Genomic DNA, 17901 nt, shown 5'->3' on the forward strand with positions numbered 1-17901 from the left:
CCATGGATAAAATGTGTCTACCTAATACCTCTTTTCCTTTTCTCTCTTTTTCAAGTAATGCATTATTAATGTGACTTACTCTCCTTGTTATGCTATTTTTGGAATCCAGGAAATTTGATCAAGCATCTTGTTAAAGGAACTCGGCCTTTGTTCCTGGAAACTAGGATTCCATGGCATATGGGGCACAGCATAGAGGAAATACCCATTTTTGGCCTAAAAGGTCTTTATTTTTCTCCAAACTTGCTTGACTTATATATAGAATATTTACATCCGTCTTATTTTCTTACCTCTTAAAAAATCCTTTCAAGACCATTTTTCCTTGTTTCACTTTCTAGCTTGGCATCAGAGTAGACTATAAGGTGGGTGATTTCACTGTAAGAAGTGTGTGTACGCTGAAAGATGGAAACTATCTCTAAGCATTGTAATCTATTAAAGTTTTTGTTTCAATAATTTTCCTTAAGCATAAATTGAGCTAGTTAAATGTGTAAGGATATACTTCACCTTTGTAATTGTTAGTGTAGCATTTATATACGGGTTTCATTTAAAGAGAAAGAATCTTGGTCTGTGAGTTATGCTTTAAAAGTATAATTTTGGCATGAAGATTAAAATCTTATTGAAGTGTTTTTTGTTTTTTTTTTTTTTTTTTTTTTTTTCTCTCTCTCTCCCTTTTATTCTATAGCTGGACAGACTCCACCACGTCCACCCTTAGGTCCTCCAGGCCCACCCGGTCCACCAGGTCCTCCACCTCCTGGTCAGGTTCTGCCTCCTCCTTTAGCAGGGCCTCCTAATCGAGGAGATCGCCCTCCACCACCAGTTCTTTTTCCTGGACAACCTTTTGGGCAGCCTCCGTTGGGTCCGCTTCCTCCTGGTCCTCCACCTCCAGTTCCAGGCTACGGCCCCCCTCCTGGTCCACCACCTCCACAACAGGGACCACCTCCACCTCCAGGCCCCTTTCCACCTCGCCCACCTGGCCCTCTTGGGCCACCCCTTACACTTGCTCCTCCTCCGCATCTTCCTGGACCACCTCCAGGTGCCCCACCACCAGCTCCACATGTGAACCCGGCTTTTTTTCCTCCACCAACTAACAGCGGCATGCCTACATCAGATAGCCGAGGTCCACCACCAACAGATCCATATGGCCGGCCTCCGCCATATGATAGGGGTGACTATGGGCCTCCTGGAAGGTAAGTTAGTATTTATCTATGAAAGTGGACTTGATGTATTTGATCTGCAAAAGATATTTTTCACACTGAATTTTCTTAAAAATTATGACCTTTCCCCTTAGATCCTTAATTTTCTGTATTATTTTCCCTTAGAAGAAGCAGTATGATATGGTGAAAAACATACTGTACAGGGTTGAGAATAATCCAGCTCTGCCACTTACACAGCCATATGATTTTTAGGGCCAGTCACTTCATTTCTATCATTTTTTTAAATTAAAAGAGGTTACTAAAGATAATTTAAGTGAGCAAATGGGATCCTTAAGCCATTTTTAAGATTTTAAAATCTGAATCGCATTTACCATTGATACCACTACATAGAATGCTAGTTTCTTCATTATTTTAGGAATTAGATCAGTTTATTAGATAGGTACTATTGATTATCTCATGCTCATCAGGAGTCCTGAGTAGCAAAATTATTAACTTTTAATTAAAATGGGAACATTAAGTAATTTACAGAGACTTGTAAAACACGGACTTTATGGAAATTAAAATAGTTAATGGTAATCGTTAGAGAAAAGCTGCGTGGAAAGCACAGTGGAACTAAGTGATCACTAAGCCCTCTTTTGAAATAATTTTAAAACTATCTGTACTCAAATCATAATCTGGAGAGCTATATTCTTAATTTCTAAGAACTATTTAAATTTGCCCCTTCAGTTTCCTTTGAGTTTATCATTTGAATTTGTATTCTTTATCACTGTTGAACTACTTTGTATTTCAGTTTGTTTGATATTGTCCTGCAGGGATGGAATTGAGCATTATTTTAATTCCATACAGTTGCACAGGGCCAGAGAAATGAGTTTGGAAAAGTCTGTTGACAGTTATCTATTCATAGACATTGTGTCTTTATGACTGCCAAAAATGCTTGAAAGATGTTACAACTGCAAGGCTAGCACAACTTTTCTTCTGTGCAGTTTAATTCCAGCGAACAACTACCTATCATGTGTTCACCCTTAATGTATAGGAGTGGGTTAGGTGGCTTGGTTCAACAGTTTAAAATTTGAGTTTCATATCCTTTTCTTAACATAATAGAATTTCTACAGTATCAGGTTTTCTAAAAATATGTGTATGTATATATTTTTTGTTATTATTGAGTAGTTTTTAATAGAAAATTGGATTGTAAAATGACTGTAACTCAATAAAAGAAATACTGAAAAAAAAGAAAATTGGGGAACACATCCTACATAAGTTTTTTTTTAAAGGGGGTAGGATGGGTATATGTCACAGAATTTAGTTAAAATCATACATGGATTTTGAACAATTTGTAGTTTCATCAGGATGTTTATAAAGTTTTGGGGATAACAGTAATATCTTAAAACATGCATAAGGTTATATTAGCTATTTCCTCATTTCATTAGAATGAGCTGCTACTGCTTGCTTCAGTTCAGCATCCTACCTAATAACTAAGATGGCAAAAAATTTACCTTTTCCTGTGCTATACATGTAGTCACAATTTTTAAAGTTGTCCAACAGGTTTAGAAAATCTTGGGATTTAATTTTTTTCAACAAATATTTACAGGTACTGACTACCCTTTATTTGCTGGATATTCTTCTAGGGATTCAGTGGCAAACAAGATAAGTCTAAGATCTCATCCCTCCTGAAATTTTATTAAACAGACATTTATTATCCTTCTGTTGTGAGTTGGCCTCTGCACCTAGAGGATCCAAACATAAGTGAAACTAAATTCTCACCCTTGATTGTGTAGGGATGTATTTTTTCCATTCAGCGTTTTTTTGTTTATATATACATGTGTGTATATATATATAGAGAGAGACAGAGACAGCAGAACAGTTTATTGTATCTGTTTTTGTATGACTTTGAAAAATAATGTATTTTAGATTTGTAAATAGATCATCTCTAGTCTCCAGAAAGATGAGGTTTTTAAGTTGCTACTTTATTTCAGCTGAAAGGTAATGGTGCAAGATAATTTTGCTTTGACTTACTCTCTTTGTAGGAAAAATAGCATATTTCAGTCTGACAAAGTAAGTACTGAGTTGTAAGGCACTTGTCAAAAGCAACTATTCAGAATTGCTTTACACTGTTATGACTAATTTAGGAAATCATTTGAGTACAAGTTAAGGTTTATTTTGATTTTATAGGGAAATGGATACTGCAAGAACGCCATTGAGTGAAGCTGAGTTTGAAGAAATCATGAATAGAAATAGGGCAATCTCAAGCAGTGCTATTTCAAGAGCTGTGTCTGATGCCAGTGCTGGTTTGTATATTTGTTTCTGTATTAATATTTCTCATTTGTGCTATTAGGAGTGACCTAAAACTTTTAAGTACAATCTTGAAGAGGGGTTATCTACATGCAGGAGTTATTTTTTTATATTTCCAAATCATTACCTATATTTAAAAAGCATTGAATGGATCTGTATATATAGTGTAGTGGAAAGACCCCTAATATAAAATTTTTAGGTGTATAATAGGAACAGATTATTGTTAATTTCATGTATATTAATGCCTTTCCCAGATAATGAAACACTGAAAAAAATTAAGACATCTTTAGTCATTTTAAAGTGCATTCCTTTTGTAAAATGTTTAGTCCAAATGATTTGGTGGTGTTTTAAAAACAAAATTTGACTTCAGTCTCTCTCCTTTCGCTCACAGGTGATTATGGGAGTGCTATTGAGACACTGGTAACTGCAATTTCTTTAATTAAGCAATCCAAAGTATCCGCTGATGATCGTTGCAAAGTTCTTATTAGCTCTTTGCAAGATTGCCTTCATGGAATTGAATCCAAATCTTACGGTTCTGGATCAAGGTAAAACTTTCCTGTCTCATGCCTATTTAAAACTGCTATTTTACAAATAGAAAAATATTGTGTGTTTGAGATTTACAAAACTTTGATTTACTTATTACTTTTTAATTTGCAGCTAGAGTGATTTTTGGTTTTGTTTAAACTCTAAGTCAAATGTCGGGTGTTCACTTGATTAAACCCCCTCAAAGCCTTCCAGTTACTCTTACTGAGACTGTAAACATTGAGATACTGTGTGATATAGTTCCTGTCTTTTCAGCATCATTGTGTACCTCTCTCCTTGCTCACTATTCTCTAGCCATGTTGTTCTCCCTTCTCTTTCTCTTAACATATCAAGCGCTCGACCACCTCACTGTATTTGTACTTGATATTTATTCCGCTGGGAGCCCTTTTCCCTGGCTCTTCCCTAGCTGGCTCCTTATCCTTCGTGCCTCAACTCAGTCTAATTTCCTAGGAGTCTTCTCCCAGGTTATTTTGTCTATTTGTTCTCTTTATTGCTTTCATAATACTTAACATAATTTATTCTTATTTAATATTACTAAAGCACATTTCTGTTACCTAGAACACATGGAAAGATGGAAGTGATCTTGTCTCTTACTGGTCTTGTTCACTACAATATTTGTAATGACTAAACAGTGCTTGGTACAGAATGGGTGCTAAATAAGTATTTCTTAAACAAGAAAGTTAATGAATGATCTATTTCTTAGGGTTTTTTTTTAATTAGGTAGTTCCTTTTTTTGGCATTACTGCTAACCATGAAATTTTCCATATTTTTGCAAGGTAGATCTTTAATCTGCCTATAGTATTCTTAGATCTGTCTTTAGTATGCTTTATCTGGTGGTAGAGTCTTCTTCATTAAGTTAGGAAAAGGAGCTTGTCTTTGTCATGGTCCCCAACTTTATACTGCTATCTTTTTGACCTAGTATAAGGATCTTTGGATTTGAACAAATTTGTCATAGCTAAAGACCAAATCTTATATAGTCTTCTTTTAATTTTTAAAGTCCAAAGTAGTAACTTCTACCTTGATCAGAAGCTTAGCACTTAATAATGTCTGCTAAGTCTAGGTGTCTGGTGCATAAATACAAAATAGAGATTAAACTAATAGGCATTTCCTTATTGTGAATTTCAGAAATGAGTATAGCAGGATTTATAAGGCTTACACTTTGGTTACCAAAGTACCTGTTTTTGTTTCTTTTAAAGGCAGCTCATGAAACACTGAATAGTATCCCAGTCTTTTCTAGTGGTCGTATTTACTGTTTCTTCTCTGCTTCCCACCATGCCCCTCAACACCAACCCCCCAAGCATACATGTGTATGTACTTCATTATAAAGTTTCTTAGTGGGGTAGGACTTAACGATGAACCATATTTTGGTAAGTTATAAATGTAAAATTGATATTTACATATAGGTTTAGGTAATTTGTGTTAATCAGTGGTAGTTTTATGTTTAAGTCCCATTGTATATTGAACGATTTCATGAATTTTATGTCTAAAAAACTACCTCTTACATGTTCTTTAGCTTGAAACACAGGTCCTTTGAAATTTTCTCTCCTTTTCCTTTCTGCTTTTCTTTCAGTAAACACTGCATGTCTGTTTTAGGCTACCTGTTATAATAGGTATAATAGATGATACGATGTAATGCCATGGTGTGTCTGGTTCCCAATTTTGGTGTGAATATTTTTTAAAATGGGATTTCTAGTTCACACTTGTAGGTAAGTTTGTAAATCATGATTGGCAGTTCAGGATATAGTTAGTCTAAACTAGATTTGTCAGTTATTTTTTGCCTTCTTAGGTGTTTTTAAACATCAAAATATTGAATACCTTTTTAAAGGCCATCCAATTACGGAGAACATTAATTCAGTAATTTCTTTTAGAAGACGTGAACGATCAAGAGAAAGGGACCATAGTAGATCACGAGAAAAGAGTCGGCGTCATAAATCCCGTAGTAGAGATCGTCATGATGATTATTACAGAGAGAGAAGCAGAGAACGAGAGAGACACCGGGACCGGGACCGGGACCGGGACCGAGAGCGTGACCGAGAGCGCGAGTATCGTCATCGTTAGAAGGTGGGTATTCCTTGTTCCTGTTATATTTAGCATGCGTATTATTAACAGTAATAACTCCGAGGCTGTTGTTTATACAGTATGTATGGTCCAACTACTTGTTCAGAATTAAATCTTCTGGAAACATCTGTGATAAATGACAGGTGAGTAATGCCAGGTAAACATTTTGATACCTCTTATCCTTGATTATTGTATTGCTTGCTTGAGTTACAGCTTTTAGGTTTCATATTATTAATGGTCTTAAGAATCAAGAAAATAATCAAGAGGACTCATTGCCTACTTCTAAAATCTAAAAATTGGAATTCTCTTAATCACATACATATTTTGCATGTGATGTAAAATATAAAATAGAGGGGGTTAATTCATAGATACAATGTGCTTGGACTTTAAAAAATAAATTTAAAGTTTCTCTCCTTGAACTAACTTTATTTATCCCTAAAACTTTTTTAAAGAAACCTAACACTATAATAGTTTATAATAGAGGAGGGTGGTTTCTCAGCATTGAAAGAGCTTTTCTACTTAAAAAAATTTTTTTTTAGAAAAGACGCTTTTCCTGCCATCTGGGTTTTGTTTTTAAAAGAAAAGAATTAGTACTCTTTAATTTGCAGAGAAGATATGAAAGTTACTCAATTAAAATGGGTTCAGGGTATTCCATATAAAGAATTTTAAATTGTATCAGATCATACATCCCAGGTTAGAATAACCTTGAAATGATTTTCTTTGATGTTTCATTCATAAGCCATAATCATTGTGTCTTTTTTTCTGTATTTTAAAACTATTTCTTGTGTACATTTTTCATAAAGCGGGACGAGTTGTCTGTTTATACTTCATTTTCACGTGTAATTTTATTTTTATATTTGTGAACAGCATTTATGTGAAAAGTGGGGAGAGGGCACAGAAGGCTTGTGCATGTGACACAAAGGTTATTCTGTAAACAAATTTTTCTTCTTATGTTGGTTGCATATCCAAATTAAATTAGGCTAAAACAAACTCCTTATAGGTAGCTACTCTTTACATGATTATTTTCCGTAAATAAAATTGGGAAATATAAAAATTCAATTATGGTAATTGTTAGTATTTAAATTGTTATGGGCAAAATCAAAGACTTGTATATAATTCTGTGATAGAATAGCAGTTTCTTTAAAGTAGGTATATTTTAGCAAATGAGATCCTTTTAAAATAATATCACTTAGAAAATAAGCATGTAAGTCTTATTTTTATGGTACACAAATAAGCTATTACATTTATAGTTTTAAGGGGTTTTTGAAGTGAAAAGGCAAGTTTTAATATTTTCCTTGCATTTTGAATATGCATCTTGAATACTTATCAAAACTTTAACTTTAAAATAGTTCTCCATGTACTATATTTTAGAACTTAATATAAATTTCAAAACACTATTTTAATATGAGGCAAAACATTTTTTACTTTTAAAACTAAGCTTTTTGAAAACAGCTCTTTGGATGTAAGAATTGAATGTTACATCATGTAAAACTAAACAGTAAATTTTAAAGATGTAGCTTTTTCACCCCCTGAGTTGAATAGCTCTGATCCCATCTTAAAGAATTGTTAGTGTCCATCAATTATTTAAGGTGAACTGAGGCCAACTTACTGAAGTGCTTAACGTATGTCAGCCATTTCATGTATAGTAAGGTACAAGTCCTTCAAGTTATATTTTTATTTAGACTTTGTCAGTTATCAGCAAACTTCTAGTTACTGAAGACGTGATAATGGAACTTGCATACATTTTCAGTCATTTCCTAGATTGGATGTTCCCCCCATCAAGGAGCTTCTCCACCAGTTTATACCCAGAGTTAATTAATGAGTTTTCTTACTGATTTTAGTTAGACTAGCATAGTCAACAAGTAAACTCCTAAAAAGTCCATCGTTAATTTTAAATACTTTGAATTAACTAACATTACATTCCAGTAATGGGTACACCTAACTGTATCATGGTTTGAGTTTCATTACATTCAGACATTAACTATGAATTCCTAACTTGCAAACTATTGTTGACATTTCTTCTTAATCACTGATATGTACCATACCAAAATTCCCATGTTTTGTTTGTACATTAATCAGAATTGAGTTGTAATCTTGTTATGTGCCTTCATCCAAGCAAAATTTTACATAAGCATTTCCAGTACAAAAAATTCTGTTATCCTGGAATATTGTACCTTTGCTATACCAAACAGTATTTATTGCGGATGTAGACGTGAATAAATGGGTGGGGACTGGAATTAAATATATCCAAGTAAAAAAACTTTTTTAAACAAATTATTTGCACATTTAATCACCATCATAATAAGGTCTGTTGACCTTTTTAGAAGTTTTTAACTATGAGTCCTTTTGAGCTTTCATGTAAATCTTAAATGGACTAAATGGAATGAGAGTAATTTGGAAGCTAAAGTGAATGTCAGTAGTAAATCTGTATACAAGTAAAACAATAATGTAATCTATCATTAAAGTGATGATGAATGGCTAAAAAGGCAAGTTCTTAATTTAACTGGAAACTTAATGTTGGCAAGCTGTTAATGTCTGTCCCATCTTAATTTTTTTTGTGTTTGAACTGTTGGTAATGTTAATTACATTCTCTCATTTAAAAATGTATTAGTTTTTCTAAAAGTATTTAATATCAAAGTTCAAATAGATAATATTCTAATAGGAATATCAGTATTGTAAATTTCAGCATGTAAATACATTGTGCCTTTTATTCTGTAATTTCTGCCTCTATTCTCAGACCACTCTGAGCAAAACAAAAGTAGATCAGTATTTTAATTTTAAGATTATATACTTCTCATAGAAGTAATTTTATTTTCATAGTTATTTTAAGCTGTATTCCTCTTATTACTTGTTTGGAACAAACCAACTCAGCAAATTTCTGTCAGTAGTTCAGCTTTTCTTTGTATACTGAAGAGTGATGAAACCAAACTATTTTTTTAAATACTCTCTATTTATTCATGCTTTTCCTGTCCCTGACATGATGTTTGCACATTCTCAAATCATCCATTTCTTTGATCAGATTTTTAAGCATCATGTACGTGATGGGGGTTAAATAACTATACTTTCCTTTGCTGTATGGTTACTTTTCTTCAATCATAAACATCATGATCTTCAATTTTGTTGTCATTGCACAAGATTTAGGGTGTTTCGCATTCCTTATTCAGTTTATAGCTTTGTATTATTTTGGGAAAAAAAAAAACCCCAAAAGAATCGAAAGTTCTTTCTTACATGTTAAGATGTTTTATCTCCTTAAGAGTTAGTGTTACTTTGAGTCTTATGTGAAAATTAAATTCTAATTATCTGATGAATTATACTGGTGGTAATGAGATTTAAAAGTTATTTCTGCAACTCTTAGTCATCTGAGATCTGCCTAATATTGTCTAGTCCTGTGTTTCTTTGCAATTTCCCGTATAACCCTGTTGCCTCACCTGGATGTGCCAGCTCTCACTTTTTTTGCTCTAATTTTCCTTGCTTTTAGTATTATTTGCAAAACCTGTCTGACTACATAGTTATCTTATGTGATAAGAGGGTAGGAAGTGATCTCTTGAATGGATGTATATAGTGTGTGTTTTGCTCACTGTGGTTTAAGAATATGGTTTTCTTTACAAATGATGAATGTTCCCTGGTTTAAAAAAAAAAAAAAAAGTCCAGTGCCAATGTGAGTCACCTTGATCTCACTTTCATCTCAGTGTGAAATTTACTACCTTTGTTTTAGGTTGTAAATTAGATTGTTTTGAATTAATAATGGTTTGAATGAACAGTTAAGCATTATTTAAAGGAAACCTAATAACCAAAAAGGGGGTAAGGGTGTCATATATGCTATCCAGATTTACTAATTTGCCTCCTGTGGTAGCATGTTTTAACTGTAACAGTGAATTTTAAATTACACAGCAGCTTATTTTGAAATGTCCGTTTTGTGAATTTTGGGGGGGCAAAACTGAGTATTTAACTGTGGCGAAGTTTATTTCTACTATTTAGTGAACTGCCTAGAGCAACAATCATGTATATGTTTTCTAGTGTAACAAAATGCTTTAGTTAAAATGAGGTAAGTACTATCTCCAGAAGTAGAAAGGTGAAAGTATGAAATGTTTTCATAGTAAGGGAATTTTTTGTAAACATATATAGTAAAAAGAATTTTGTGTAATGTGTTCTGGTCAATGCAAGAAGGGATTTTGATTTTAAAAAGAGTTAACTTGTATTTAGCTACTTCTATTTCTTTTGCCCACCCCATCTCCATTCCTCTCATTAAGAAAAAATTTTCAGATAAAAGTGAATTTTATTTTACTGAGTTAATAAAAGTACTCTAAAATTATATTAGAATCCTTTTAATTCAATATTTTATTTCACAACCTGTGAAACATCCATATCTATTTGAATTTTTATTTGAAAGATGAATTTGCCATGAGTTTAGAGATACTGATACCAGTAAATTTGCTTAGATAAGTTTCTGACAGAAACAGTCATAATTTGAGTTGTTAGTATTGATTTGATCTTACATTGTCTCAAAATACAGGTGCTTTTCTGTTTGAAATTTTAATTTAGTGCTTACTTTACAGACTTCATTAAAGAGCCATAGATTCCATATGTCTTATTTTTTTTTTAAACAACTGTCTACATAGATCTTTTATAACTGATAGATAAAGCAAGAAATTGTGTGGCTTTGACATTACAGATTTGACCACATGGTATTCTGAAAACATGAGCATTGTTTGTCATATTTGTCACTTAAGCTTCTTTTTGCTATCTTTGTTTATGTAGATTTCTACTTTAGAAATTTGAGACTATAATATGGAATTGGATTATTGGAAATGGGTTGTATTGCCTTCAAATTTGCTTTCTTTTTGAGATTGTAAAATTTGTATCTCCAAATGGATAAATGTAAAGTGTTTAGAAATAGAAATAAAAACTGTCAGATTATCCCCTAGATTTTATGTCTGTATGATGAAAATTAGAGACTTATTAATAGTAAAGATCTATCTATAAAGTATACTCAAGCAAAAGATAAGTGCATTCATCCTAAAGATATGTGTTGTAATTTCACAAACAGGATTCTCTACATAAAAAGTAGTAAAATTCTCCATTGGAGTGATAAGTGATATAAAATTGCAGTGTATACCATATGTTTTTTGGAAGGGTTGGGTATTTTTGTTTTGCTCACTGTGACTTAAAATAATATTTCCCCTATTATTCATCCCTTCCAACATGACAGAATAATTAGGGATATAGCATCTTTTTGCAGTAAGATTTATGAATTTCTGAGTAATCCCCATTTTTCAGATTAGAACATATGCCTTCTCTCTCTTTAATACTTCAATACTAGTTTTTTAAAGTTCTTTGCAAGTAGTGAAGATAAAATATATGAAAGCTACCTTTCTTTTTCCATGAAATAATTCCACCAAAAGCTTCACCAGCATAAGATAAAGTACAATAAAAGGTAACATTAGAAATGGCTTAAGTATCTCTTTGAAAAATGTGGGCAAATAGAAACTAAAAGATAAAAGCCCAGGGTTACATAACACCTGTTTTCTCGTTTTGCAGTTGTAAAATTTAGGTTTCTACTGGTAGGCATTGTGAATGCATATGTGTACTGATGCTCTTAAGATGCTTACAGCCTAATTGAAGAGGAAAGGACATAAAAGATAAAATTTATAGTTGTGACATAGTATTAATTACTCTTCATTGTAGAGCAAAACGTATTTTTCAGTTACTTCTATGGAAGATTATCACTAAACATTGTGCCCTTTGCCTCTTACATCATCTTATTGAAACGTTCTCTTGGAGTTTATATTTTAAATAATTGGTGTTTGAGTGATCACTTATATCCACATTAATTAAATGTTTCTTTTGTGAACCTCTACCTGAAGTTTGCATATTTATGTATTCTTGAAATTTTAGTTTTATCTGATTTATTGGGGTTTTTTCCTTTATGTGAGTTTTCAATGAAATTTATCATTGTAGATTCCTGTTTAGCTTGTTTTGGGTTAGTTTACATACTATGGTAGATATTTCTATATAGGTGGAATAGAGTGAAAATAAAGTAAATGTTTTAAATTTGTATTATGTCTAAAGATTTGTACGTGGATGTCATATTTATTTAAATGTGCCTAATGAGCTATATATTCATAAATTTGTAACATTGAGGACCATTTGATTTATATCATTTGCAGAAGTTCCTGTATGCTGTCAAATAAATAACTAATTTGTAAAATAATTTCTTGCATTTATATTTAGTTCACATTTAATTGTTAATGAGTTATATAGAATTTATGTGGGTGAACGAAAAATATTTACATTAAAATCATCCAAGCATTTTCCATTTATTTTTGTAGTATGCATATTTTAGAAAATGACTTAAATGTTTCCATCTTCACTGAAACAGTAGCTGCTACATTTTGATTTCTGTTTCAGTCATTAAATTTATAAGGCAGTAATACTTAAGAAGAATGAAGTCAGAATGTCTCAGTTTTAGTCACCACATAAATTGGGAGCATTTCTCCACCACAAAGGCAGCTACTGTTTCAGTTAATTCTTATTTTGTGTTAGAATACGTATCAGTGAAGTAGATGCACGACTTGCATATGTATAGTTAAGCCAGCGTTTTTCTGTGTATTATGGGGAATAGCAAAATCTACATCATAAATTTTGACACATTACAGCTGAAGGAAGAGGAACACCTTCCAAGACAAAACAGTCTTCATGGGGGAAAAATGATGCTTGTCCAGCAGTTTGCTTCTTGTGATTGAACTGAACCTGTAAGGATTCATGGATAAAATGAACAGGAATAGATCTGAATAAAGCAAATCTGCATAAATGGTAACCAGTAGCTCTACTTTTATTTTTTATGTTGCTTAACTGTTTTATTTGAAGGAAACCAGTGTGATTTAAAAAGTTATAGCTTTTGCAACTTTATTACTGGTTATTTACATTTGGCCATTATAATGTGCAAGCAATTGGAAAAAAAAAGTCAAGTAAATGCTTGTTTTATAGTAGTTTGTTCTTGTTAAAAATGTTCATATGATAATGTCTGTAAACAGCACCACTTTGATTACAGTAGATGTAGTGTTGTAATAAACTGTTTAATGGGGCTGATGTGTAAAGCTGTTCAAGTTATTTGATGTTTACACCTCAGGGAAAGTCTTGTGTTCAGCAATATCTAAAGATAATGTTACTATGACATTTATACTGTCCTTTAAAAAAGCATTGCAATAGCGTTTTTGGATATGCATCACTCTTAATCTTGCGTTCAGTGAATTAAACATACTAATTAAGTGTCTCTTGCCCTCAATTTTGATATTAGAATAGGTGATTACATGGGTATTTAATATTTCTATATTCTGCTTTTCTAGCTGTTTTTACCTAGTTAAGCTTGTGACTTTGCTGAATGATATGTAAACTTGTAAAAACTGAAATTTCACGACGTAGCAATCCAGTCAATGTGTTAGGGGTCAAAATTTTTGTGGTTTTAACATTTTAGTAAAAACCCATACATGATTTGCTACAGTAATGCAGCTTAATTACAACACATGTGCTGAAACTAATTGTAAACTGCTAGCATTGAAGAAATATTTTGACAGTTCTGATTTGATGCGGCACTTATTTGCTGTTTTGTATTGATAGTGCTTGTGGTTTATTTTTGAAGCCATGGGCAATGTAAATATAGCCAGCCGTGCAGCACACAGATGTGAGTAAAGAAAGCCTTAGTTTTATTTACCAGTAACAGGAAGTACGTTTCTGAAGGGTGTGATGTTTATTAACATTGGGTTGTATTCTCCTGTATGTGTAATGGGAGATTATAGGTGTACCCATCTCCACAATTTAAGGAATTCTGTATATTCATGAAACCTATTAATTCATGCTGAAGTTAATCAAAGATTGTTTTCAAACCTGCCTTGCATATAAGCCCACATTAAAAGCACCTGGTTAGCATGTGTTCTTCATTGTAAAATTAGCATCGGCAGTGTCAAGTTGATTAGACATTTTTATAGGAAGGTCATTCTGAATCACCACTTCAGAAATTTGAGTTAAAATCCTTAAGCAAGTTAATTTTTTAAAATGTTTTTAAAATGATTATCTTTGAGAGATCTTCTAATAATACACATTGTTTTTTTAAAAAAATATTGTCGAATTTTAGAGCAGTGCTATTAAAGTATTTAAGCACCCTAGATATTATGTAACGTGCGGTGGTAGAAGCCCTCCAGGGAACTGCAATTCTTCTCTTTCATATTGTCCACTATCACGCTAGTTTTTAAAAAATTAGCTGTTTCAAATTATTTATATTATTGCCAGTTTTATTTTAAAACATTCTGTGATTAGAGTATTTGCATGGGATCATTGGTGTTTATCAGAACTGTCTGCTCTCAGATTTAAGTGTTCTATCTTGTTGAAAATGCAGTTGCCTTTTTAATATTATTTGAGGTTGTTCCAAAATCTGTTCTCTTGCTTTGTGTATAGGTATTGTTAGTTTTTGTCATGTCTTAGCTTTTTTTATATTACAATGCCGTAATGTGAAGAAGTGTGGACATAAATATATTACAAGGGAATTTAGTTAATAGTAAGCTTAAAAGGTAAGTAAATGTCCATGAGGATAAAATTTTCTCTGAACAGTTTAAAAATGGAGTCATAAAATCTTTAACTGTGCTTGAACTTGAAATGAAAACTGGAAACTTTGTACTATTTAAATCCTTCGTTCACCTTTTCATTTTTTATCGGTGGAACCCTTTAATTGCTCGTTCTATATCACTCTTCTTCCTTCTTGGCTGATCTCATTATGTGACTTGTTGCAGACAATGTTGAGTGTACTAGAATTGTTTGCTGTTAGTCCATTATTTTTAAGTGTTGTCAGAAGGAAATAACTTGATTTGACTAATTTTTGCAAAGTCTTTCTCTGATAAATGAATGTATAGCAGTAAAGGTGAAAATGCAAGCCTTGTTTTATTCTTCATATCCCTTCTGTTTGTTTTTTTTTTTAATGGGCTGATGTTATTTGGAAACTTTTTTTAATGTTTAAAAACAATCCAAAGAGATAAATCTTTACCTAGACACCAAAAAAAAAAAAAAAGTCCCAGAGATCCCTTCATTTCTTAATAATAATTTTAGTGGATATGAAAACAAACTTGAGCTTAATTTTAAACCATAGCATTTATTAGTCAAATTCCTTTCAGCCAGTAAAATTATGAATCAGTGATACAGTACTTGAATGGTATCACTTTTGAAGCAACGCTTTGAATTGAATGTGCTGCTTTTAGTTAAAGGACATATGTTGTGGAAAGGATATTCCAGTATAAATTTGGAAGTGTTTATTTTGTCAGTTTTCATAAGCAAGATATGGAGTAAGTTGCAGTAGCTAATGATCATAGTTTAGCATATTAACCTAGAATATTCTTGAGCAGTTAACTACAATTTGGAGTTCACAAAAAATTTATGGATTGTAGCTTAAAGGTATTATTTTCAGTTAATTCTCCTGTGGAGAATATTGCTTTGTTTTCTACTAGGTTAAGGTCAGTTCTTAAAGTAAACATGGAGGTTTCAGTGAATGTTGTATAACACTTTATAGTGAAAGGGGAAAACTGTTGGAAGGGTAAAGACTTTTCTTTTCCCCTATGTATTTAAAATGTGCCAATAACCTAAAAATACATACTGTTTTATACAATGAGATGCTACTACAAGACTTCCTGTTGGAGTGCTCTCAACATTTTGGTTTTCATACCTGAGTGATCATTGCATTTTCTGTATCTTATAAGATGGCTTCACTTTTGTGTTTTAAGCTTCAGCTTGTTATTTTAAGAGGAAGTTTATGTTCTAATTTTTTACTGAGAATACAGTATTGAGATACTAGCTGTTTTACAGATAATTGCCTTTTAAATTTTTTTCATTAAGTTCATTTGCATCCCATAGCTATCTGTAAATGTATCCTGTAGTTGTATGTACTTTAAATGCACGCTTATCCATTGTACATATTAGACATTTTTGTGCTGAAATACATTAAGTGGGATTTTTGTAGCAAAACATTCTATTTTTTGTTCTTACTGTGTGTGTGTATGTTTTTTTTTTACATTAACCTTCAGTTTAAACACTGGTGTATTTTATTTTTTAGCAACTTGACTCTTAGAAGCCTTAGACTAATTTTTTTAATAAATATTCAACCAAAAATTATAAATTTATTAAATGTGGCCTTACACATAGCATTCCTTGTGTTTGTAATGTGAGATTTTTGGTTTAGAGAAATAAAGATTCAGGATTAAAGTATTTTATTGTAAGTTGAAATAGAAAATGTTAAAATGTCTAGGCTTCTGGGAGGAAGTTCTTATACTCTTCTTTCTTGGTATTAGAAAGAAGCAATATGAATTTTTATGAATATTCAAAATATTCAAGCAGTTGTATCCTGTTCAGATTGATTTAGGTTTGTCTTAACCAATTTCTTTAAAATTTCAGGTTGTTGGCATTCACTCTGAGTATGCAGCTACTATTAGGTATTTGTATGGAACATATAAACACTTGGTTAGGTATAGACAGGTTTTAATGTTTTAAAGACTTCCTGCTATATTAATTAACATATTGTAATGGGAGTCTTTTAAAATATTAGAGTTTAATTGAAGTCACACAAATCTTGAAATTGTATCTGTGGATAGTAAATACTACCAAGAGTTTTTCATGTGGGAGTATCCTAAAACTCCTCCATGGGTGTAAATGTTTTACATTAATTTCATAATTGGACAGACCCTGCATTTAGTAAAAACATTTCATTTTGAAGATGTGTTCTTTTTGTCGCATTGTTACTGCGTAACACTTCTCAGCATTCTGTAAGTTAAATTATTTTAAAATACAATGGTAAATTCATGTTTATTTTTTTACTTTGAAAATTGTAGTACTCAGGTGGTATTTAATGGGAAAGGATCCTTTGGGGTAAATCATAATGTATTCTAAGGAATGCATCTATAACATTGATACTTTAGCCTTAAAAAAAGGTCTATTCTTATTCCTTCTTCCTCTTCATTCCATGGTATGTTAGCAAAGTAGTTTACAGCCTTGTACAGCCTTACAAAGTTGTTTTACAATTTTTAATGGAAAGCCCTTAACAAAAAATTGTATCATATTACCAGTATCCATGAATTACTGAACCACGGTTTGTAAATAATTTGTCTAATACCAGAAGGCCAAAGAAAGTCTTAAAATTTTAGCTATTGACTCTATGGTGACTTCACAATAAGATTTCTGTGCAAAAGGTAAGGTGATATTTGATCAAATAAACATCTTCTTTTGGTGTCCATGAGAACTAGACTTCCATATTAGCTTCTATTAAAAAGCTCATTCCATTTTATTAAAATGTTTGTAATTGAAATTTTGTGTTTAATGTTTACTTTCTGTCTTTTCTTTCTTTAGCATTTAGGTGACTGTTCAGCAGTTTGCTATATGGCCATTGTTGGCCTTTAAACTGCACTAGTAACAAGCATGGTATTTATCTTGTACTGAAAATAAATCACAGTTTTTATAATACTTTGCAGTTTGCCTTTTTTGTTGGATTTATGATTTGTTAACCATTGTGTATGGTTTGAATAATTCATATTCATTGGCAATATGCAGTATAACAGAAATTGGACCATTTATATTTTATCTTTAAACCAGCCTCCTAGATAGTGGTTATTTTCTTGTATTGGCATTTTGATGGTCTTTAAAGCACATGATGTCTGACTAAAATTAGGATTTAGAAACCTGAAAGATTTCTATGCTATTATATTTTGAAATGTAAGATTCAGAAAACATTTGTCTAATTTTAGGGGATTGTTAACCTTACTAGACTTTAATCAAGTAAAAATGTTCCTAGATTGCAACAAAAATATTTCACCAGCTAGCTTGGAAGTAA

General features: G+C 32.0%; 1 protein-coding gene across 5 annotated transcripts in view; it reads left to right on the top strand.

The window, feature by feature from the left end:
- CPSF6 (cleavage and polyadenylation specific factor 6) overlaps window positions 1-17534 on the top strand; it is a 31277-nt gene extending 13743 nt beyond the window's left edge. The window contains exons 6-11 of one of the 5 annotated variants that reach the window (XM_074375103.1): window positions 110-220; window positions 680-1184; window positions 3321-3436; window positions 3832-3985; window positions 5852-6044; window positions 6122-17534. In XM_074375103.1, the coding sequence (XP_074231204.1) occupies window positions 110-220; window positions 680-1184; window positions 3321-3436; window positions 3832-3985; window positions 5852-6041 (1076 nt within the window). In that variant the 3' untranslated portion in view covers window positions 6042-6044; window positions 6122-17534. The remainder of the gene's footprint in view (window positions 1-109; window positions 221-679; window positions 1185-3320; window positions 3437-3831; window positions 3986-5851; window positions 6045-6121) is intronic. The other 4 variants (XM_074375102.1, XM_074375104.1, XM_074375105.1 and 1 more) reach the window with 4 other exon arrangements.
- The last annotated feature ends 367 nt before the right edge of the window (window positions 17535-17901 follow it).

The sequence above is a fragment of the Camelus bactrianus genome, chromosome 12 (assembly GCF_048773025.1).
Source record: "Camelus bactrianus isolate YW-2024 breed Bactrian camel chromosome 12, ASM4877302v1, whole genome shotgun sequence".
NCBI classification, from domain to species: Eukaryota; Metazoa; Chordata; class Mammalia; order Artiodactyla; family Camelidae; genus Camelus; species Camelus bactrianus.